Below are 23688 nucleotides of genomic sequence, written 5' to 3' on the forward strand. Positions count from 1 at the left end.
CTTTGATTTCCCCTGCACCCGGCAGTCATATTTGTAGTTCTTCGATTCGGCTTCGGAGACCACAGAGGAGGGAGGAAAAAAAAATCCCAGAGGAGATGAGGGGGGGCTTGGCAGAATCAGGCCAAACCAAACGTTATGTGCTGATCCCTCCAGTCCTCACATCAAAGACTGCAGGGAGCTCAGCTCAGCTTGCTCTGCATTCCACTGCTCCAGACTGGGGATTATGCGTTTTGGCCCGTGATGTTCAGGCTGTAATTACAGCTTTTCAACTGTTGTTTTCCCACCAGACCTTGAGAGACTGTGGGGACAGGAACGGTTGCCTGTGTAAGGAGGAGGGGGGGCTCACACTGACAGAGCATAAACAGGATCGCAAAAAAAATAAAATCCCTGGTGTGAAGACTATATTATCCATTGATTTATGAGGCTAGCAGCATAACTGTGCCCTGTTCTAGCGTGGTTTGATTGGTGCTAAAAGGAAGGATGCTGGCATCGTTCCCACAGTGGGACCATCTGTGATCATCTGTGCGCTTAATGCGTAAACACATAATGGTATAATGTTGAGAGGTGTTAAATGAGATTAAATAATTTTCTCCAACAAGCAGCCCACTACTCACTCAAACAGTACGTGCAGAGCTAGTGGGCTGATAATAAACAGCTAAATATCTTCAAATTGAATGTTTTCATTTCATAACGCTGTTTATTGAATTTTGACAATTTACAGCTTCACAAGCTCAACACAAACTTGCTCTGCAGTGGAAAAATACCCAAAAAACCCAACCGAAAAACAACCAAAAAATAAACCTTATGACAATGTGGCCAGAAAACAAGGACTACTTAATATACTACACAGTCACAAGACAGGAAGTGGAGGAAAATGCCCATTGTGGGTGCGATCATGCAAACCATAAACACTTATGTGCACTCTTTATGAACTGTATTAAAAGCAAAAAATAACATTTTTAACTAGTTAACTATGTGGTCAGTTTACAATACAATTTTTGCATTATCATCCAATGCATTATTTGCTATTGCTTGGAGAAAAAAAAGAGGAGGTGGGGAGGGAGCAGAAAAACTATAACAAAACGGGGGATAAAGGTAAGGAGAAAACCATGAGAAGTGAGTTTGTACTTATAAAGGGATTTTAGCAAAGGAGAGAAAGAGAGATCTTGCCTTAGAGAAGAAATAAGAGGGCATCTGAGGGTCAAACAGACACAACAGAGACAGTTGGAAAAAGTTGAAAAGGAAACAGTGTTTTAACACAAGGCACAGGTTAATAGGAAAAGAAGCACAAATGGGAAGAAAGGATAATTTTCTGAAAAGGTCTTTGGACATAATTGGTTAACACTTCAGTCATGATTCATACCTCAAGCCATTCATGTTCATTTTACTCTGACATGACATTCTCATTACACTGAATTTTTACTCAAGTGCACATTCTGTTAACAATAGCAAATGCCTCGAAGCCAGATTATTTTCTAATTCATTACTTACCCCAATTTAGCTGTACTTGTAATTCCTCCAGGTCTGGTTCATCAATCCACGCTATTTTTTTTGCCTTCTACTCTGATACACTACACGCCCATTCTGACTTCCCAAGAACATTTAGCTTGATCGTCATGCACTAAATGTTGTATTCCAGCGATTCCTCGCGTGTCCTCTTCTAGCCTATTCTGTTCACTCCACCTACAATCTATTGTCCTCGTGCATTCAAATAAAATAAAATGAAATAAAATAAAACTCATGTCTTTTTCTAGTCTCTCTGTATCTCCTCACAACATGCCACAACACCTTAGCTGTAATTTAGCTGTTTTGCATTTCTCACTCATTATGTCACTCTAACCATCAGTTATATATACACGCCTCCATCATGACAGCTTATGCATTAGTCGCACGTTGCACATAACTTGCTTTCTAATGTAAAGAAAAAATACTGACGATACCGATGATGAAAAATGTTTGTCCGTCAGCATGCCTGCTAATGCTGAAAAATATTTAGGAGCTCACTAACAATATTTCAGTACTAATTACCAACAAAACGACTCTTTTCCCCACAAACTTTAAAAGTTAATTCAGCCACAGAACATTAGCTTCCAGTTCGGAGTGACTGGACAGCATTGCATATGGTATAAAACAGCAGCTTTTGTTGGCCTACACATTCTCACTAACAAAAAGTTTAATTTAAGTTTCAATGATTGTGATTTTGTGGATACCAATTTAGACACAATTTTCATTTGAAGCTATCCAATGAAAACACCAGCCAATATTACCGTATTATTATCAGCTTATTGCCACAATAATGTAATAATAGTAGAAGTTTTAAGCCAAAACATTTTCTTGTTACCACCTTAACACATGGCGACCACAACGCTACCAAATAGTTCTACCTCACTGGCATCCTTGGTTTATAAATGTAAATATTAAGTTTACAAATTGTTAATACCTTTGTATTACTTGCTTAATATCTTGGTTATTATATTATTATCTGATTATGTTGTTATTATGAAACTATTACCCTACTATAAGAACATTACTGAGCTGTAATGGAGGCTGCGATAATATATTTATTGTTGCAGATGAACTCTATATATCATATTCTTTTCAGCTTGTGAAAAAGTAGATGCTTCATAATCAAAGACAAATAGATAACCTCATTAATTTTAACCAAACGTGTAACTTTTCTCCTATTTTATGCAGTGGACCTCACAATAGAGCTTACCCAGTTCTTATACTACATTTGATACATTTAATCCAATAATAAAACCACAATTTTTCTCATCTAGCCTTATGCTTTATCATGTCCTGCTCTAGTCTTTGGCTTCGTCTGTAATATTGTATTTGTACTCATTCTCTGTGATGCTCTCTCTATTCAGCTCTGCAGTCGTGCACACTCCCACCTTATTCCATTTCCTTACCCGTGATTTCTCTTCCAGCTTGGTCATCATGATGATGTTGGCTGTGTGCTGCTCCCAGACCATCCTCCAGAAGTCCCCGAAGGTCTCGGGAAGGGCGCCCTGAGTGGCAATATAGGCATTCTGACGGCGGTAGCCATCAATATAGTTAGCGTTGATGTAGTCACTGCCCAGGACACCTGAGTAATAAGAGAAAAAGTGGATGTTATTTAAGGTGGAGAAAAGAATAGAAACACATGTGTGCAAGTTGAATTGGAGAATGGATTAGATGGAAAAAGCAAATAAGGGAAAAGACAGAAAAACAGATGGGAGCAAAAGATACAGGCGGTGATGAAACACTCAATTCTAAGTCTGTATGCTGAGAGTATGGGAATGATGCATGGCACCGATTGCATCAAATTACTGTCTGCAGATGAACCTGATTTTTATTCTGTTCCATGTTGAAATAATCCAAGTCTACTACTATAAAGGCAGGTTTATGTGCAAGTAATAAAGGGTGAGGATCATGTGAGGTCATGGCAGGGAGATTAATGTTTTCACAGGGCCCAGAGGCCTTTGGTGTTGGATTGTTCAGCCGTCTTGTTTTATAATACATGCTAAGACGATCACGGGCCTAATCTGAGTATACTCTGGATGTGTCGCTTTGAATGGCAATATGACTGTAAGGCCGTCTCTGTGTAAGACTCGGCTGACACTGCTTGTCCTGGAAGGGATTGTGTGTGTGTGTGTGTGAGAGAGATGTGAAAGACTGTCTGTGTGTGTTTGATTTAGGATCAGGCCTGCTCATCTAGGGCCTAATACCATAATCCCAAAAATCACTGAGTCACAGCTCAAACATGCACACATACGCCAAAAACACCAAAGTACACACACACACACATACACTCAGGCACACATGCGTATGTTCAGCTGTGACCCGATTCTGCCGAAATGGGACCTAAAACTCCTTTTGAGCCTTCAGATGGCAGTTTACGTTTAAACAGATTGAAATCAATGAACAAACAGCAGGTTGCTGACAGGAAGAAACTCCTGCAGCCGAGTCTCCTCCCGCAGCTTATTTTACGAGCACGAATCAGTCCCATACAGTTGTAAAATCCCACGCCAACATCGCAAACACACACACACACAGCAGACACACACACTCAAATGACAGAGGAGCAAGAGGAATGCTTATACAACTTACTTTAAATGGGATGTGGACAGACGGTAAGAAGAGCTTCTAACATATGTTTATCAACCCCAGTCTTTAAAAGACAGCTTGCCTAAATTCTTTGCGCTACAACTTTACTGCAATGGACTACAACAGAAGCAATCTGCAGATAAAACACACACTCGCACTTTCCAGTCACTTGGTGGGAATGCTGGCTTGGCAGAAGGTCTGCGTTCAGCAACGCATGGAAGCAGCTGCGAGGAGAGTATATGTTTGTGCTCGTCCACATCTGGGCATATATGTTTTTTTGTGTGTGTTTATGCGTGCATGAAAGCGCTCGTGTGTGTGTGTTTGGACATGCTCAACAGTATTTGCATTTTCTTAGCTGGAAGAAAGACAGACAGCCAGGGCTCCAGGACAGGCGGGGGCGGAGGGGCTGCTCACACATGCTCTGCCCAGATAAGGCTCATCTGTTTGGGCTTGGCCTCCCACTGCCTCCCTCTCTCCACATTGGAGCTGCCAGTTTCTCTGCCTCGGGTCTTTCCCAGCTGAGGTGGGTGAGTGCGCTTCAAAATGCACACTGAGTACAGAACTATTTGTTTCTTCTCATTTTAAACCATTCAGAAAGCCCAAATCCAGGAAAATGGGCACACCATGAATAAATCGGTAAACAGTCTAAATAAAGCACGATCACACGCTATCTCCTCAGATATTAAATTGGTCAGGCCGGGTCCAAACCAGTCATATGATGTGGTAAAACAGTGGGGTAAGACACAGCAGTTGGTTAGATGGGAAAAAATGATTGTTTTCATTGTGTTTACGTAGGCTCAGCACTTGGTTTGTGATGCATGGGAACAGCCAGTGCAGAACAGCTTCGAACTATTAACATCCCATCTTTCACGGATAGAAGCTCTCACGCAAAAGTTCACACAGTCATATACACACATGCACAGTATGACATAACGCACTACTTTGCCTCCACACCCAAACTCAAGAATCACAACTTCATGCCCAATTTAAAGCCTAGCCCAAACCATAACTCTGCAACCAAATCGTAAACCTTAAATGGCCCTGAGAAAGTGACCAGAGTGGCCTCATTTCCTGAAACCATTACCGTAGCCATATAAAGACGGAGGTAACAGGTCATGCACACCCACACACGCACATAAACACAGCGGAAGCGTGTCCTACCCTCGATGCTGGAGAGTATAACTCTGGAGTGATCGTAGGCAATGACGTTCGCGTAGCGGTTCTTTGGTTTGTTGACCTCCAAGTTGGAGTTCTCCCACGTGAACTGTTGACCAGGATCGACTGACTGCAAGACACGCAAGCGAAGGTCAAACAAAGAACAAACATCAACGAGAAGCTGTTGCAGTTATATCGTTTCATGTGGCTTACCACAGTTGTTCTGTGCTCAATCATGTTTTTGTTACCAGAAATATTTTGGCATTATTAAAGCAAGTGGGTTTCAGACAGTGAGACTAGCATGCAGTCTGTCAAAAACATTAGATTAAGATAAATGGCCGTGGCACGAATGATTCACAGGACTTGCAATGAGGAAAAAACAATCTTGCTACATACCACTTTTAATCCCCGTATGATTGTAAGGTACGATATGCTGCTTATGCGTGCACAGCATTGGCTGATTCTCTAAAATCACACATAAGCACCAAGCATTAGCACTTAAAATTTACTGCTGGCATCTCTTAAACTGAACCTCAACGTGCAAGAAATTGGCATCCAGAACAGGAAGATTTTAACAGTTCCAAGAATCTGAGCTCACAGGCACCGGGGCAGGATCGTTGCAGCAAAACCCACTGTTAAAACCAACAACAAACTGAAAATTAAGAAGGTATTATTGATACTGTATAGGAACGTGGGCAACCATGATATCCCTTTTCAAGAAAGACTTTCCACTTTCAAAACTAGCTAAAAGAGAAAGACGATAAAAGCGCAACCAATAACCCTGGGAGAGAGGGGATGGTTGTGTTAGAGCAACACATTAAGTTCCTAGAGGGTAATTACAGCAACCATTGCTGTTAGCTGGGAGAGGCAGACATGAGGTCATTATAGGGCTGTCAATGGAGAGGGACGAAGAGGAGAGAGCCAGAGCAATTTAGCAATTCTGAATATTTTACGACACATAATTATGGTTTGGTTAAGGAAAAAGTGGACAGGAGCGGTACTGGATACGTGCACGTATCTGTGTGTGTGTGTGTGTTTAAGACTGCTTTCCATGAGCAGCCGACATCATGTGTGCCTGATTATTACACCGCAATCATTTCTGGCCTCTCTCTCGCTCTCAGTCCCTCTTCCATCCATCTCTCTTGTTCCTTCGTTAAAGCTTCAGTACCGAACAAAGCACACAGTCATGCAGAGAGAATGTGAGGCTCAACAGAGTGGTTCCAGCTCACACCACAATTGCATACAGCTTCTCCCTCAATGTCTCCTCCATCCTCCTTTATCCTCTCTCCCAACACTCTCCGCCCCCCAAAAAACATTCTTGCTCTGTTTTTCTACTTTTTGCATAATGTGTCCTTGTCTTTCTCTATATACGTACTATATATCTGTCACACACAATTTGTCTCTCTTTTGCGGCAACCAATTAGGGCCTTATGCAGTCTCCTCCACCCAGAAGCCCTTGGCCTAAACACATTTTTTATGCAGGGAAAAGAAAACATTTTTACTCTTTTAACAGCTCTCCGTGGAGCTCATTGTAGCGCTATTTGCGACACAGCCATAATATTTCTGCTAATGTCTTTTTTTTGAGGGCCACAGTTCAGCACGACAAGTTCAGCCACACTGTTATCTCCAAGCAAATGGCTTTTCTGTTGTTGTTCCACATTAACTCTTCTGTAAGTTGAAGGAAACTAATCAAGAAGCGTCTATTTTACAGAGAACATTTGCCTCTTGCATCTCTTGGCGAGTCTGCTCTCTGTGGCTGCCGCTTTATTTCTAGCTCCCCTTTTCTCCACCAGAGTGTAGAAATGAGGGGTTGATAACCATCTGGCTGTAAGCAAACTCTCTTTGAGCTTGCAATTTCAATTTTCCTCTTATATTTGTATAGATAACAACAAGACAGCAGAGAGAGGGAGATGCGCTCGATTTTGTATCGTTCGACGGAGACGAATCCAAACGTAACTTAACTGTATAGTCAATGCGAGGCTTTAAATCTACTCGCGCTCGCTATCAGAACTGGAACTGAGCAAGAGCAAGAAACGGCAGGTCAATGATAAATATGCGAGTGTGTGCGTGTGTTTATGTGCATCAGATAATCAGCATTCGTACCTCGTACTCTTGAGAGAACTTGAGATTGTCATTTGCCTTGAGGCGCTCAATGTGATCTGCCAGCTCAGAGATGGGGACGGGCGGGTGACTTGCCATGCCTGCCGAGCACAGAAACAGAAAAAGAGGCGGTTTTGATACACACACAACTGAACTCCTTTGGAGGAAAATGTTAAGAGTTAGGATTCTCAAAGGAGGTGTTGTTTAGTGCTCGGTCCATGGAGAGTGGAGGAAGCAAATGGAAGTGTTGTCTTTTTTTTTTTGGTTAAGTGACCGTTTTCTCTCCAGGCAGACAGAAGGAACAATGTGCATGTTTAGAAAGTTACTGAGGCACAATAACATGTCTTCAGAGGATACGCACACTGCTGGTGAAGATTTAAAAAAAGGCTATGACACAGGCAATAAAAAATTTAGCATGATTTTAATTTTGTTTTTTTTCAGTAGAAGTATTCCGGAGGCGTTTGATGAAATGTCAAGCAGCTTCATCCTATACGGGATGGATGGTTAGTTAGCATGGATATGGAGAAGGAAAAGAGTAGAAAAAATGGAAAGACAGAAAAAGAAAGAGAAAGAAAGAAAGAGGGGGACAAGGACCAACTAACTTGACAGACGCCGATAACCGCGGTACACTGATACACGGTAGGCTGAAAAGGGAAACAACACCACAGTTAATCTCATCAACACTGGCCACATATAGCATATTTTGCATGTGGATATTTCTCCCCAATCTACCTGGAGTCTGGAAGTTGATTCTGCGTAGCTCCACAGGATCAGTGGGATGGTGGGAGGACATCGCTTTGCTGCAGGGAAAACTGCCCTTTCTTCCTTCAGCCTCGGCTCTTTTCCTGGAAGAACAAACATAATTTACCTCAACCTGATCTACTTAAAATGCACTTAAAATGATGGACATAAACCAGCCGATGCAGTGCAGCTGTCACTCTTCCCATACATATCTTTATCCAACACACTGAATAAAGTGAGCTTGGGGGATTACAAATGTACAATTCAGCCAGTATACTTCTAGTTAATATATTGTCAATAAAGGCACACGGCAATAATCCTGACTCTTCTGGGTTCAATTTTGTAAATGATTCTTTGCAAGGAAATTGTCCCCGTAGGACAGAGGAAATGGTAATAAGCAGTGTTTGTTTACCTGTCAGGTTTGCTGGATCCACGTAGGCAGACGTGTAGATAAAAGCAGAGACAAGGATGAATAACATTAGTGTCCAATCAACAAACATCAGGGACTAAAGCATTGCTGAACTCATTCTCTTCCTCTCATTTAAATGGATAGGAATAATAATATGATCTTAAATATGCAAAACAGCACCTCCTGTAGCTATAAAGATCAACAGTAAATCTAAACACAAAAGCTTTTTCACACAAGGACACTACATACATATCAACACCTAGCAACTCTGCCCTGGAATGGTACAGCTTAAGAACAAGTGTGAAATGAATAGCTAGAAATCACCAGGAGTTACACTCTAGGGCTGTACTGAGTATTAGATTATGACCATCAAGGTTAATAATTTTGCTGAGCTGCATCAGTCACACTAATTATTCATGTGCATTAACTAACCTCTAGCTAGAAGATTGGCTGGCGAGCTTATCGTGAATAGTGCTAATGGGTGATAATGTTATCTTTCACTTTTCTCTCATGCTAGCTAACACTGCTCCCTATATTTGGCTTTAAATGGGCGTTACTGTGCAAATACTTTATTTATTTTTATTTGCAGTTTTCTTCAAAAATGGGAAATTGGTGCAACAATTTATTGGAAGTATATAAACTCAGTATATAAGACAAAAACAGACTTTGCTTCTAATGAGCTTGAAAGTCATTATTTGGTGTTGCCATCTTTTTTCCTCAAAACACACTCTTAGGCAGCTTTCTTGTAGTTTCATTAAGTAGTCGTCAGGAATAGTTCTCCAGGCTTCTTGAAGGGCTTTCAAGTCTCTTGTTTGGATGTTGGCTTTATTTTTGTTCCATTCTCTGTCAAGAGGATCCCGCGCTGCTTCAATATTGTCAATAATGACGTTCGGGCTCCGGGGAGGCCAATCCATGACTCATAGTGCTCTGTTGTCTGTTTTTCTCTCCAGGTTTGTTTTTGTTGCACTGGCAGTGTGTTTGGGCGTCATTGTCACGCTGATGGTAGTTTTCATGATTCCATCAATTTTGACATCACCAGCGGAAATGAAGCTCCGAACCATGACAGAGGCTGTTTATAACGAAAGATGGCTGAAAACAGTCATTCCTGTCACTCCAGAAGACCCGTTGCCACTGATTTTAGGTCCAGTTCTTTTCTCCACTTTTCCTTCCTTACGAGTGGCTTCTTGACAGCCACTCTTCAACTGAAGCCATTTCTCATAAGGCTTCAGCAAACAGTAGATGGATCGCGTGAAGGACCAGATGCATCTCTGAGGTCCTGGAAATGTTCTTATTTCTTAAAGACATCATTTCAGATGTTTTTAAACCTGTGCACTCGTCCAGTTTTCTCAGTTTTTTTAAGGGCAGCTCGTACACCATTATGAGATATGAAAAATGTTCAGCTAATAGCTCTTTGGGAATCACCTTAGAGGTGAATGACCTTCAGAAAGCCTGAAGAAGCATTGCTCATGACTTTTGCACAGTACTGATGATGACAGAAAAAAATACATATCTATGAAAACCTCAAATTTAAGCTTAGCTATTATTAGTATAAATAATTATAAATATTTCACCATACATTTAACCCACTGGTTTAACCTTTAAAGCAACAAGGAAATGCTGATTTTTTTATTCATTTAGAAATATAAATGATGTTCACACAAAATGATAGATCTGACAACTGATGTAAACGATAATAATCTGTATGCACATCTCTGAAAGAAAACTGACACTGTCTGCTGATTAGGATCTTTTTCTGTCACACACTGCTTGATAACTTGTAGGAAATATTCATGAAATGAACAAAAAAGATACATTAAGTGATGGAAATGGATAAACCCCTGCAGAATAACTGTTGTCCCTACTATAAAGACTTATGTGAAGCTTTAAATTCTTTTCTCCATATTCAGCAAAACTCAAAATCTCTTTTGTTTACAGCTTTCTTTGTGTCAGCATTCAAATGTACTACTGAACAGCGTTTATTTCTGTTTTCCTCCATCGTGCTGATCTTACCTCTTGAAGAGGAGAATGGCAATGACAATGCAGACAATGAAGATCACAGCCAGCACAGGCCCCACCACCCACAAAAGACCCTCCTCCTCATCAACAATTGGTTGAGGATCCACATATGATGATGTCACAGGATCAGAGTAAGGGCTGGTTGAATACATAGTCTGCAAGAGACCAAGGGTTTAAGCAGTTACACGTATAAATTAAACACCAGTGTACCCAGACGGTAGATTTGTTCGGGCGTGTTTGCATCTGCACTCACATTCTCGGAGAGGTCGAGCAGCGCCAGCACAAAGAAAACATAGTCTTGTCCGTTCTGCAGTGGACGGTTGCGAAAGTCGCCGTAGTTTCGGCCGTCCCCTAATGTGAATTCAATGGGCAGAGTCTTGAAGTGAGCGGTGACATAAGCCCTGGGATCTGACTGGCTAGCCTGTCTGCGGATGCGAAGGGCTCGGCTGACGCTGGTTCTGTTGATCTCTCTGAGGAGCTATGAGGAAAAACAAAACAGAGAAAATGAGCAGGCAGGTTCAGAGTTTAGAGGAGATGGGGAAAATTGACAGAAAGGAAACAAAGAAACAAAAAAACGTCTGACACAAATACGTGACATAAAAATAGGACAACAACCTGCAAATGCTGGTTGCACCAAGTTCAAACAAAGGGCATGACCAGATCATCAGTCTGCTTCAAACTCCCCCCTCCCATCCCAACCCACATACAAAAAAACCTTCAGAAAAAAAGGTCAGTTTTGACAATTTTACCCCAAACAAAACCCTCATTATTGTAGAAACAATGGACTGTACAGTGCAATATCACCTTAGCCCAAATTTGTTCATCAACTGAATTGCTGCCACATTTATCCACTGAGACAGTAGGCGCCATAAAACTCTATTGACTCAATTGCTTTCAGAGCAGAATAATGAGGTGGTGAAGTCTTTAGAAAAAGGCAGGGAGTGGAATTAGATGGGAAATGGCATGTGAAAGCATTGTTTAGAGTGAGCAAGGAATGGATGGTTAGGCCGTTTGCCTTCACGTAACAAGGCACAGTCTGATAAGTCTGATACAACAGACAAAAAATCTGCATCGCATTTAACAGTTATTACCCCCATCATCCTGATTAACATAATCATTCCCCCCCAGCATCGGTATTACCTTATAACAAGTGTGACCATTATTTAGCTTTTTATTTTTCCTGCCTGCTGCACGTCTCACCTCATCCAGGTTCATTTGGTCAGGGTCCTCCCAAGGATTCAAGAATTTTCCCCCTCTCTGCTTCTTCAGCGGCACCACTACCACAAAATAACCCCTGAAACACAACATGCAACTGGGATCAGGCCTGAGGAAGCACACTCCAAACTGCACAGTTTCTTAAGAACCGTCAGTGTTCTGACATTTAACAGAATACTTTAAAAGGATTTCAGACACAAAAGTATGGAGGCATTTGATGTTACACTTTATTTATTCTCGATGTGTATGGAACATGATGGACACACCTGTCTATATAAAGACCCATAATTCACAAAAACAAGCCATTAAGTTAAGAAACTCTAAAGCCAGCAATTATAATATTGTTTTAAAGCACAGAAAAGGATAGGGGCATAAAACTTTCTAACGCTATCAGTGGTACCACGGGCACGAAGGCCATGTACAAGGATAATCATAAGGATGGTTGTCAGGTCAAGTGGAATAACTGAGCAGGAATAGTCTTGGTCTGGAAAGTGACTTAAAACCACAAGATCATTAAACGGAACTTCAAAGGTGCTCTTCAAAGATGAAGGAAACTCCCTGGAAGTAGAACTCCATTAAACTGGCCTTCATGGTAGAGAAGCAAGACAGAAGTCACTTCTGAAAAATGCATATCAGAGCCTACTTGGAGTTTGCCAAATGGTGCACTGTGAAGTCAGATCTCCAAGCATCTGGCAAACACAATGCACTGACTCATATCATCTCTATAGTAAAGCATAGTGGAGGCAACATTATGACATTGCTTCTCTGTAGAAGGAAAAAGGAGAGAGGACAGAACTGTGGGGAAGACGCATGCAGCCAAATTCAAAAGTACAAATGTGTTGTTCACAAGAGCAGTCGTAACTTTAATTGCATAACAGGGCTAAATAAATGACCTGGACCTAAATTGTAGCCATTTAAATTTTTTCATAGATTTTTTATCCATTTAATTCTTTGAAAATTAATTTTATGAAAAGTTTAAAAAAAATTGTAGTTACTTTCTGAGCATAAGAAAAAGTGGTTGGCAATTTCTATTACAAACAGACTCAGGCTGTTTCAAGTGCTTAGCTAAGCTAAGTGGCTGCTGGTGACAGAAAAGTGCTATTGATCCTCTCATCTAACTCTGGGTGTTATCTCTACTTTAAAAGAGTATGCAGTATCTGACCATCAATATGATATACATTATACTAATATACATTAGTATGTTGCTGTAGTTGTAGCTGCTGTGAAACAGTATAGTACGTTGAAAGTGTGTGGCATCTGCTGGGAGAGAACTACTAATACAGTATGCGGCCTCATGTTGAATCTGACAATAAGAATTTGTAAAGAGGGAATAGTATCCAAATCGATACGTATTTAAATCCAGTTTGTGTTTTTGGATTATTTTGACATTTTGAGTGACCATCTTGTAAACAATAAAAGAGTGGAAAACCCCCCCACCCCAAAACACTACTGAAGTGACAGAGAAAGACAGACTTCTGGAAAATAGCTGTGAGAAGAAGTATGCATATTTAAACATGTATGGCTATTTGGACTTTGTATCTATATTTATTATTGGTGCCAAAAAGCAGATAAAATGTTCAGTAGTGGGGATTCGTTTGGTCTGTTGAGGGAGTTCTCAGACTTGTTGTAAGCTCCGAGACATAGTAAAATGACCTCACAGGGTCCGTAGATATATTGATACAAAGTAATAATTTAAAGCTTTCACAGTTGGTATTTAGGATAACAAATCCACTCTGTCTACATGCTTTAAGTCTTTCCTACCTGACTTTAGCTGTGGTCTGTACAGTCGGTAGCTGCACAGTCACCATGCCATCTGCATTAGTCTTTCCCACTACAATAGGTTTGGTTTTCAGGATGTCTGGAGCGGTGGTAGTAGTGACACGGTGCTGCAGGCCCCCAGCGCTGTTGGCTCGGTTGGTTAGCAGAAAAGAGTACTGAGTGTCTGGCTCCAAACCAGTGATCAGCTTCTGAGTTTGTTTGCCATCCACTTCCACAGACTGGCCCTTCCCATACAGGATCTGAAAACACCACAAATGCACATAGAGGTCTAAATAGGAAGCCTAGTTTTGCCTTACACTTAGCTGATTAGAATAAAATTATGCTTATATTGTGCAGTTCCTCCAATGGAAGTAGAAACCACAAAGGATGGATTGCACTGACAATGAAGAAAATCAAGTTGTGATGCTATTTTGTTATAAAAAATACCAGTTCATGAATATTTGTTTACCACAGACGTGAGAGGTTTTGATGTTCTATGAATTTTCTCTTCATATTTAATCTGTAAATATGTATCAAATGTCTGTGTATTTACATTTAACTACGTTATGACTCCAAGATGGAGTGAAAAGATTTTGACATAAATTGTGGCAATTGTGAGATAAAAGTAACAGTATCTTCCTTTGTCTGTTAAGGAGCCAGACTTCATTATCTTTTCTTGACAGGAAGAGTGAAGCTTCATAGATAATGAGTGGTTGGAAATATGATTCCTCATAATTAATCTGCCATATACAACTGCAAAACATGCAATTCTGAATTTAATCTCACGCTTTTATCAAGGTCCTGCTTTTTCAGCTTATAAACGTTAAACTGCATGAGGCACGGCTAATTTTTATACCTACTAACAAACAAATATACATCTCCTTACAGTGAACGGCTGGACAGGGTTCTTATCACGGATCTCCCAGGACAGCAGGACAGAGTTCTTCATGGATGCTTTTACTCTGAAGTTGGTGGCAAAAACTACGGGACGGGAAAAAGAAAAAAGAAAAAAAAGAAAGGAGTATTAATGTGGCCCAGCATTCGCAGTTACGGTCTCTACTGTCCAGTCCTACTGGTCTTACCTGCGTATCATTCTCTAGTACCAGCCTCATGCTAGTTATTTGCTCTTATTAACACACAGGACTGTGATTCCTGCCCAAGACCCAAAACTCTTACCTTGCTTTAGGAAAAGGATGTTGGGTCTAAGGCTACAGTGACAAGACAACGAAAAAGGACACTTAGGATGCAGCCACAAGATGTCTCATGTTCATGTGGGACTTTGCTTGATTTACTCTCAAATGTGCTGTTTGGAAGTGTGTCTAGCATCCTGAGCCTGGTGAAGATGGGTCGTTAGAATGTGAGTGTGAGCCTACCTTGGTCTAGCCGTTGGGTCCTAAATTGGACACTGGGGCTGTAAGGCCCAGGACCGACAGCTGTGAACGCACACACCCTGACATCATACACAGTATCGGCACTCAGACCCTCCAACAAAACACTCGACCTTTGAGTGGGCACCACAACCTCTGTAGCGTTTCCCCGACTGTTTATATCCTTGTATAGCACCGAGTATTTCAAAATTTTCCCATTTTGCTCAATCAGCGGGACTGTTTTCCACGCCAGCCGAAGCGAGGTGGCAGACGCCTCTTCTGAGATAATATTTTCTGGATATCCACTCGGGACGTCTTCTGGAGTAGTCACCTCTTTTACAGCCTCTTCTCCATAGCCCATCTTGTTGCGGGCTGACAGTCTGAACACATAGTTAGCACCCTTGTGGATATCCTGGGCAGTGTAGCGGTTTTCCTTGGGGAGAAACTCAACCACTGTAAAAGGGAGAACGTCAACGCGGCCGAAGGTGAGGCGGTACCCCAGGAGCGGGGTGGCTGGACTGGGAGGGGGGTACCACTGAAGCAGGGCCGTACCCGAGTCAGTGGCACTCACTAGCAGTTTGGGCTTCTCGGGCACTACGAGGGAAAGGAAAGAAACAGGAGAGAGGGAGAGAATAATGAAAAGAAAATTAGACGGTAATTACAAAGCACATTATTCATTACCTCGAGCAAAACTGCACAATACGATTAATACAGCACCCGTGGCTTCTTGTGGCACAGCAAGGTGTGAGACCATTTCAATGGGCAATAATTATCATTAGTGATGCCAAACTCTCAAAGACAATCAACTACGTGTGTCATTTATTTCAACCTCTGTGTCTTTGTGTATGGTTGGGTCTGTGCAGACACACTTACATGGCGGGGCGGTGCACACAGTAACAGGTTTGCTGCGAGCGCCATCGCCCTTGGCAGTGTAAGCCCCTACTGATACAGAGTAGGCAGTATCTGCCTTCAGGTCCCCAAGCACCACTTCCTGCAGAACAACAAAAAGCATTGTCAGCGACAAAAGGCCACTAATTTTTGTTTGTCCTCGGGATAATGAGCAGTCACTGCTCAACAAAAAGAGACTCAAGGAGGGTGCGGTTAAAGCAACACAAAGAGGTACAGCAAAAGCGTACAGTCTTTGTGCCTGACAGTGTGACTGTGCAGTTATTCAGCTCACTTCTGCACAAACAATATCAAGACATGTACGGATACTCTTGTTTAAATCATTTTTTAAACTCAAAATATCGTTTACCTACAAAGAAATTAAAAACTGATTTGTCTCCATATAAACACATATATTTTGTTAATTTCTTAGTATGTGTGTAAATCGTATATATAGCAAGAATATTTTGGTGATACAAAAAATGACTCATATTATCAGTCATCTGTGGGGTTTTTTTTAGGTCCCTTTATTAAATATATTCTCTTTTCTATGTTCCTGGTGAACACGCAATACAGAAATAGAAATGTGTTCTTGCACGACGTTTAAAGACTTAATTTTAAAGCTCCAGTCTCATAAATATGACTCATCTACTTTTTTTTCTTTTTCTAACATCAAATAATATGCACAAATAAATGTTTACTCACATATACTGTTGAGTCATCGTATTCCCACTGAATGATGAAGCAGCAGGAGGAAAAAAAAGAAGAGAGAAACACATTATGAGTAATAGTCAAAAGGACTTTTTTTTTTATCTGCATTTAACAAAATCTCCAGTTTAATTTAAATAAAACGTAATAACACACATTAAGGCTGTTTAACCTTATCAGATTGTAAATCTTATTTTAGGAATTCTGTGAGTCAGGCTGTGTTCACATTACTTTTAGAGTTGCGATGGGAAAAATTCTCACATTTACCAGAAAACAAAACAAGAAGAAACAAATGCTAGCTCCACTTACTCGAAAGAGTAAGAGTCAGAAAATAGTTTACCCTTACTGAAAAAAGCGCATTTTTAATGTTGAGTTTAGATGTTAAAGATGTAAAGTACGATACTTAACACTGTGGTATTTTCTTTACCAACGGACTTTGGCTGACATGACATTTGCTTGCTTTTGCTGGCACATAACATGAGTTACTAGCTGTTATTACTACTTGGACATTAGTGGAGTTACATAACATGTGATGAGAATAATGATTTTGTTCTCACGTCTGTTCGCTAAGTGTTTAGCTACGGGTTGCGGACTGTTGACTTAGCACAATCAGGAGAAAACACTGATTCTCAAATACAAGTAAGCCCACAGCTGGGTGAAGAGATTTAGACAACAGAGAGGGTGCATTTAAGCAAAATTTAATTTGGATCCTTTTTAGTTGATGTCTCTATAACTGTTGATTCTTTAAAATTGTGGTGAGGGTTTGAAGGTTCTTTCATTTCTAAAGGGTAGAAAAAGTCTGACATTCGCCGACCTGCACAAAGATGGACCAGCTTGTTTCCCGTATTCATGCAAAACTAAGCGTACTGGTTGCAGGTATGAGATATTATACAGACAAATAAGAGAGTTAGCTTCTTATTTAGCAAATGTGTAGTCACTAATTCTGTTGTCATAGTGTTGTTTCCTGCTATTTTAGTAATATTGGATCCCTGTTTTGTTTTTATTGTTCCAGTAAAGCTCACCTTTAGTTTCACTATTTTATTTAAGTTCTAGCTCTCATTTAGTTTTCTGAATACCTGTGAAGTTGCTGTTCTAGTGTTAGTTTTTTGTGTGCTTGGTTCATATTTAATTTGAGTTAAAATTTGTCATTTTTTTCTTTCTAACATGTTTAGTTTCTTCAGTGTTTTCAGTTCTATAGTAATGTCGTGGCTCACCAGTGCTACCTGGTCTGATGTCTTCTTAGGTTTTAATTGTCTTCTAGCCATTTCCTGCTTTGTTGGGTTAATTTTGCTTCCTTTGCCTCTGTCTTGTTGTCCTTCTTTGCGCTTCTTTTTTTTTTTTTAAACTAACAGTTGTTACACATTTCCTGTTTTACTTTAAAAAGTTGGTCCTCTCATGTGTTCTTTTTCCTCCCTACTTGATTGTCCTCACCTGTGCTGATTATACACATCTGAGTCTAATCCCTAGTTAGTCCTCACTGACCTTTCTTCTGTTTGCTCTTTGCTGTTTCTTATGGTTCTCTTTGTGTTTCTGAACTTGTGTTAATGTATTTTGGACTTAAATAAAAAGCCTATATTGTCCTATATTTGGGTCCTAATTCCAGCACAACACCTTCTATGACAGATGGTGTTTGCACAATTGAAATAAGATACTTTATTGTCTTAATGGCCACATCGTGGTTTTTGACATCTGTATAATATGTCCAAGTAAACCTACGTGCTGCTGAACTGAGCTGACTGTGCTAATAATCAGCATTACCATGTAATATAATTTATCTCATAATGTTTTATATTGCATTTATAGATTACTTATTTACAGATTACCCATTAAGGTAATATTCTCGGGTTACCTGTGAGTCATCTATGAGGATGTCCTTGATGAATGGCTGACCCTGAGGTTCTCCGTAGTTCATCCTCACATAATGGACTTGGTAGCCTCGGATCAGACCGTGCTGTCTTTCAGGTGCAGGGGCTCGCCATTTCACCCTAACAGCCGAGGCGTTCACAGTTTCTGCCTCCACCCCTCGTGGAGGACCACTTGGAACTACAAATGCATTTTTGGATAGAAGTCAAGGGTCACAGATGATGGGCAGTTAAACCTCTCAGTTAAAGGCCTTCACTTTAGTGAAGTTTCTTTCTAGTAAAAAAAAAAAAAATGCTTTCAGGGGCAAAAACAGCCAAAAGCTAAAAAAAGGTGAAAAACTACAACCCTACAAAAAGTCTAAAACAGCTCTGATGTCAGGGGAAAAAAGTCAAAATAGTAAAAAAAATGAGAGCGCTTGAGGAAAAACATGGAGGAAAAAAGCAGTGGAGGATAAGAAGCAAATGTAGAAAAGATAAGAATGGCAGATAGAAAAGGATTTGTTGCCAGGGGCAGATAAATAGTGGCAGGCAGTCAAAGAGAAAATACTGTTATCAAGAAAAACCTCTCCCGTACTGCCAAGAACTACACTTCTTTCCCCAAAAAGCAAAAATATACAAAAAGAAGGAAAAAACTCCAGCCACCTTTATCTATTTGACAGACCCACCCACAAGCACAAAGAGTACTGGAATCAAAAATATAACAAATTACTCTAGATACAATAAGACACTGCACTGGTTTAACATTAGATGTATCAAAATAATTGTAAAGGTACTGGAAATGATTTGGTAGGACAGATTACTGGTGAGAAAAGCCAAGGTGAGGAAAGATTGAGGTACACCGACAGCCTTGTTATTGTTAGAGGGGACTATTGCTAGCTTTCGACAGGAAAATCTCAGCAATCCTTTTAGTAAAAAGAGGGGCTTTTAGAAGAAAGGGAAAGGTGAGGAAAAAAGATGCTGGTTCAAAAAAATAAAAGCGGATAATGCCAGCTGCTGCAGGAAAAAAGGGGACTGCTGCTGACAAGAGAAAGCAGTGGTGAGGGAGATTCTGTATGTTGGCAGATTCTGGTGGTTACAAAGGAAAAATAAAGAGGAGGTTTTCACTGGAGGGTCTGACAGTGGTTCACAAATGCATTGTCCGTTTAAATTGCAGCTCAAGAACAGAATAAATGAGTTTACTGGCCAGTAGAACAAGCTTGCTGTTAGTTTAGGGTGCTGCTTGGTTAGTAAGTTAGAGGTAGCGACTATTAGTAGGGAGGACCATCCTATTTTTATTTGTATCTTTTGTTGGGAACATACCATCTTCCTCAGTGCGGATAAGAAGCTGTAAACTTTCTGGTCCATCCCCAGCTTCCGTCTGTGCCCTCACGGTTATGCCGTACTCAGTCCATTTCTCTAGGTTTTCCAGGAGATACGGAGAACTTTCCGGAGAAATTCCATCAATTCTTTTTGATGTTTTGTTGCCCTCTGTAGTGGCATACTGGATGGAGTATCCTGTAATGATGCCGTTCTGAAACTCCACAGGTGGTGGTGCCCAACTTACCAGGACGCTGGTAGAACTGGGACTGGTGCATTTGATGTCCTGGGGAGGTGCTGAAGGAACTGATTGGCCAGTTTTGAGGAGGCACAATAGGGGTTGTTTGGGTAAATGTTATTTGGTTGTGTGTACAAGTTGTTATTGGTGGGTGGAGAGGTGAGTGGAGAAGTGAGGTTTGCCATGGGGGTGAAATTGAGCAGATGAGAGACAGAGAGCAAAAGACAAAGAAACACAAAATGAAAAAGAAACTCTGGAGAACTGAAGCTCTTTTGAAAAATGACCATAGAAATTAAAAGATGGTTGAACAGAGATACTGAAATGATGGGTGTCAACTTCTGTTTGGTAGCAATGTTTGATTAATGAAAACGAGTGAATGACAAAAACACTGACTAGAGCTTGAAACACACATACCTTCCCATAATTTGTCCTTACAGCCTACAAGCCTCTGTGGTCCATGTTGGACTTCTCATGTCTATCTGCCAACCTCGTCTTACCTTGTTTTACTGAGTCTCTTACGGACCTCAGATTGGTAGCCAACAAATGAAGTTTTTCTGGCAATCTTAAAAGAATTGCTTAGTACTGTATGCAAAATACATCAACTAAAGCTAAGTTCTTGAAATAATTATTGGTCTTTTATATATTTGTTGAAATATCAATTCTGAGGTCAGCTCCAGCTATGGTCTTGATTCATGATGGCCCCTTTTTGACAATGCAACAATGCCACATATGTGTCTAATTAAAATTGCAGCAGAGAAACCTACGTGATTTAGCATTACATGTATTTGCTTTTGCATTGTCAAAACTGGATCTTGTTTCTCTTTCGCTCTCACAAACACCTTCACACTTTCACACACTGCAGTCTGTGCAGGTAGACCTACGTGTCTGTGGTGTGTCAATGGACACTTCATTGGTATATGCCCCAATTCCATTTTTGCTTTTGGCAGCTAGCTGGAAGGTGTAGGTGGAAAAGGGCTTCAAGTTCTTGAGCAGGTAGGATGTGGCGGGCTCAAAGCTCACTTTTTTCTGAAGGGACAAAAAGACAAGAGTTAACTTTTTATAACTAGATCAATAATGATATCAAATTAGTATCACTTTACACAATCGTATTTGAATTTGTTATTGTCTATCCACCTACCAATGTGATCAGAATTTTAGGGACACTCATTAAGGGCATGGATGTCATGGTATCTTGGAGCTTTTAATGATTTCTTTCAACTTTTCATTTTTTCAGGTGACTGATTTTACAGCATACATCTTTAGTGACTGTTTGCTGAACTGGCAGAATTAGCAGAGTTTGTTTGAAATGGTTGGTTTCCTGAGACAGAACTGGCTGATCCACAAATTTTCAATAGAGTTGATGTTGGGGCTTTGGGAAGCCCTTCCAAAAACGTAACATCAAACATTTCAAAAATGGTTTTGATGTGTGTTTGGGATCATTGTTCTGTTTCTTTACTCGTTTTTCCCATTGTTTTAAAAAATTGGTCAATCCAACAACTGCTGTGAAACTAATCCATGTTATGCGGGAAAAGAGAAACTACCAGTTGTAATCAGTCACGATCACCAATGATTAAAAGAATCAAGATTCAAATTGAGCCTGTTTGCGTGCCCTGTTGAGCCTGTGTGGACTCGAGAAATAAATAAATCATTAAATTCAAACTTGTGCACTCAATTCATGTTTTTTAAAGTCATTAAAGTTTTCTTTTCTGTACAATCATACCACCCTGAAAACTGAACAGTTCAAAGAAAACATTCAACGTCCAAAATGATCATGACATTCATACCAATGATGGGTTTAGGTAAACTTCTGACCACAACTTTACCTATAAAATTATAAATTTATGAAAACAGCCCATTTAGTGACAATTTTTTTTATCTCCCCATCTTTACCTCTTCTGTGTTGTCAGCTCGTCGGTAAACAAGTTCATATCCTGTAATCTGGTTATCTGGGCCACCCTGGGTCGTTGGAGCCACCCAGGACAACAGGATACTGGTTTCAGACTTTGCCTCACCCTTAAAATCTAATGGTTGAGAAGGAACTAAAGGGGAAGAGGAATGTTTAAAGAACACTAAGACTACATAATCTTAACCATTATATGCCATTTGCTTCTCTTATTTTACCTCCAGTCTTGGCTATAATCTGCAGGTCCTGGGACAAGGGGCCATCTCCTACAGAGGTAAAGGCCAGCACTCGGATGTAATAAGTCTTGTTAGGAGTCAAATCCTGGATGGTGATGAAGCTGGATCCACGCACCATCTGCTTCTCCCACTGCACAACACCGGTGCACAACACAATGCATGAATGCAAGCAGGCACACAGATACACTCTCATACCTTATACATCTTGGCAACACAAGTTATCATCTGTTATGCATAAATAGTAACAATAACAATAAGCCAAACCACACACACAGGAATACACACCTGGTTCACTGGCAGCGAATTGTCAGAGGTGTAGTACACTCTGTAACCAACCACCTGTCCATTAGGTTCCTCAGGCTCATCCCAGTGGATCATTGCTGTTGTGGCGCTCAGCATCCGACCTATGACCTACAAATAAAAAGAGTAAAATTAAACACCAAGTGCAAAAGTGACACAAATGTGGAGAAAGTTTAAACCTGGATTCTGCTAATAGGCAACAGGGGACAGTTTATGTGGTTGCCAAACGGACAATGATCGCATTTAAGTCTAGGGGGAAAAGACCCTTCATCTATAGAAGGTGTACGTTTTGGTTGACATGTCAATATTGCGCGTGTGAAAGTGCCATCGCACTACCACCACCATGTTTGACTATTGGTAAGTTCTTTGTATTGAAATGCTGTGTTAGTTTTACACCAGCTGTAAGAAGATTCAGGTCTTCAAAAATCCAACTTTTGTCTCATCAGTCCACAGAATACTTTTCCAAAAGTCTAGGAGACCAATAAGATGCTTTTTGGCAACTGGGAAACGTTTGTGTTCTTTTTGGTCAGCAGTGTTTTTTCCTTGGAACTCCTCCATGGATGCTTCCCCCCCCCAATCTCTTTCCATGTTGAATCTCGAAGACTGACCTTAACTGAGACAAGTGAGCTGGCAGTTCTTTAGATGTTATTCTGGGTTCTTTTGCGCCCTCCTGGATAAGTCACCGATGTACTCTTGGAGTAATTTCGGTAGGCTGGCCAATCCTGGGAAGGTTCACCACTGTTCCAAGTTTTCTCAATTTGTAAATAATGGTTTACATCAGGGTTCAATGGGGTCCTAAAGCCTTACAAATGGCTTTGTAACATCTTCCAGACTGATAGATGTCAGTGTCTTTGTTTGTCAGCTATTATTGAGTTGTTTGTAGATTGTGGCACAATGTGTTACTTTAAAAAAAGATCTTTTGGCCTACTTCATTTTGTCAGACAGGTGTCAGATATGCAAGGGGTTTCTTGATTCAGCAGTCCTAGAAGTAATCAGGTCTGGATGTGGCTAGTTCAACTGAACTCTTTGCAAAAACATGATTAATCACAATTAATTAATAATTGAAAAAGGAGGACTGATTACTTTTTTGATGCAGAACCTGGGAAGTTTGGCATGTTTTTTCCATAAAGAAATGAAACCATTGTGTAAAAACTGCATTTTGTATTTACTTATCTTTGTCTAATATTAAAAGTTGTTTGATGATTGGAGAGATGTAAACATGACAAATATGCAAAAACAAAACAAAAATAAAACTAAGAAATCAAGAAGGGGGAAAAAAGTTTGTCACAGCACTGGAAAACAGCACACACTGAAATGCATTAAAATAGAGGTTACATAAATGCATCCTCATATTGAACCAGAAATACCAATTTGTATTTATATGCCTAACTAGTCAAGTTGCATATTACA

At 40.4% G+C, this 23688-nt stretch overlaps 1 protein-coding gene across 1 annotated transcript in view; it reads right to left on the reverse strand.

The window, feature by feature from the left end:
- Nucleotides 1–23688, reverse strand: part of ptprdb (protein tyrosine phosphatase receptor type Db) — a 169587-nt gene that overhangs the window by 12505 nt on the left and 133394 nt on the right. Inside the window, exons 16-35 of the mRNA XM_080881151.1 lie at nt 22264–22389; nt 21961–22108; nt 21730–21878; nt 20721–20865; nt 19605–19907; nt 18293–18486; nt 16441–16467; nt 15724–15841; nt 14857–15444; nt 14370–14464; nt 13487–13743; nt 11711–11804; nt 10764–10988; nt 10505–10665; nt 8498–8509; nt 8077–8189; nt 7947–7988; nt 7348–7445; nt 5251–5374; nt 2913–3088 (exon numbers count right to left, since the gene is read on the reverse strand). Coding sequence (XP_080737277.1) covers nt 2913–3088; nt 5251–5374; nt 7348–7445; nt 7947–7988; nt 8077–8189; nt 8498–8509; nt 10505–10665; nt 10764–10988; nt 11711–11804; nt 13487–13743; nt 14370–14464; nt 14857–15444; nt 15724–15841; nt 16441–16467; nt 18293–18486; nt 19605–19907; nt 20721–20865; nt 21730–21878; nt 21961–22108; nt 22264–22389 — 3195 coding nt within the window. The remainder of the gene's footprint in view (nt 1–2912; nt 3089–5250; nt 5375–7347; nt 7446–7946; nt 7989–8076; nt 8190–8497; nt 8510–10504; nt 10666–10763; nt 10989–11710; nt 11805–13486; nt 13744–14369; nt 14465–14856; nt 15445–15723; nt 15842–16440; nt 16468–18292; nt 18487–19604; nt 19908–20720; nt 20866–21729; nt 21879–21960; nt 22109–22263; nt 22390–23688) is intronic.

This window comes from Rhamphochromis sp. 'chilingali', assembly GCF_963969265.1.
Source record: "Rhamphochromis sp. 'chilingali' genome assembly, chromosome: 4".
Classification (NCBI taxonomy): domain Eukaryota; kingdom Metazoa; phylum Chordata; class Actinopteri; order Cichliformes; family Cichlidae; genus Rhamphochromis; species Rhamphochromis sp. 'chilingali'.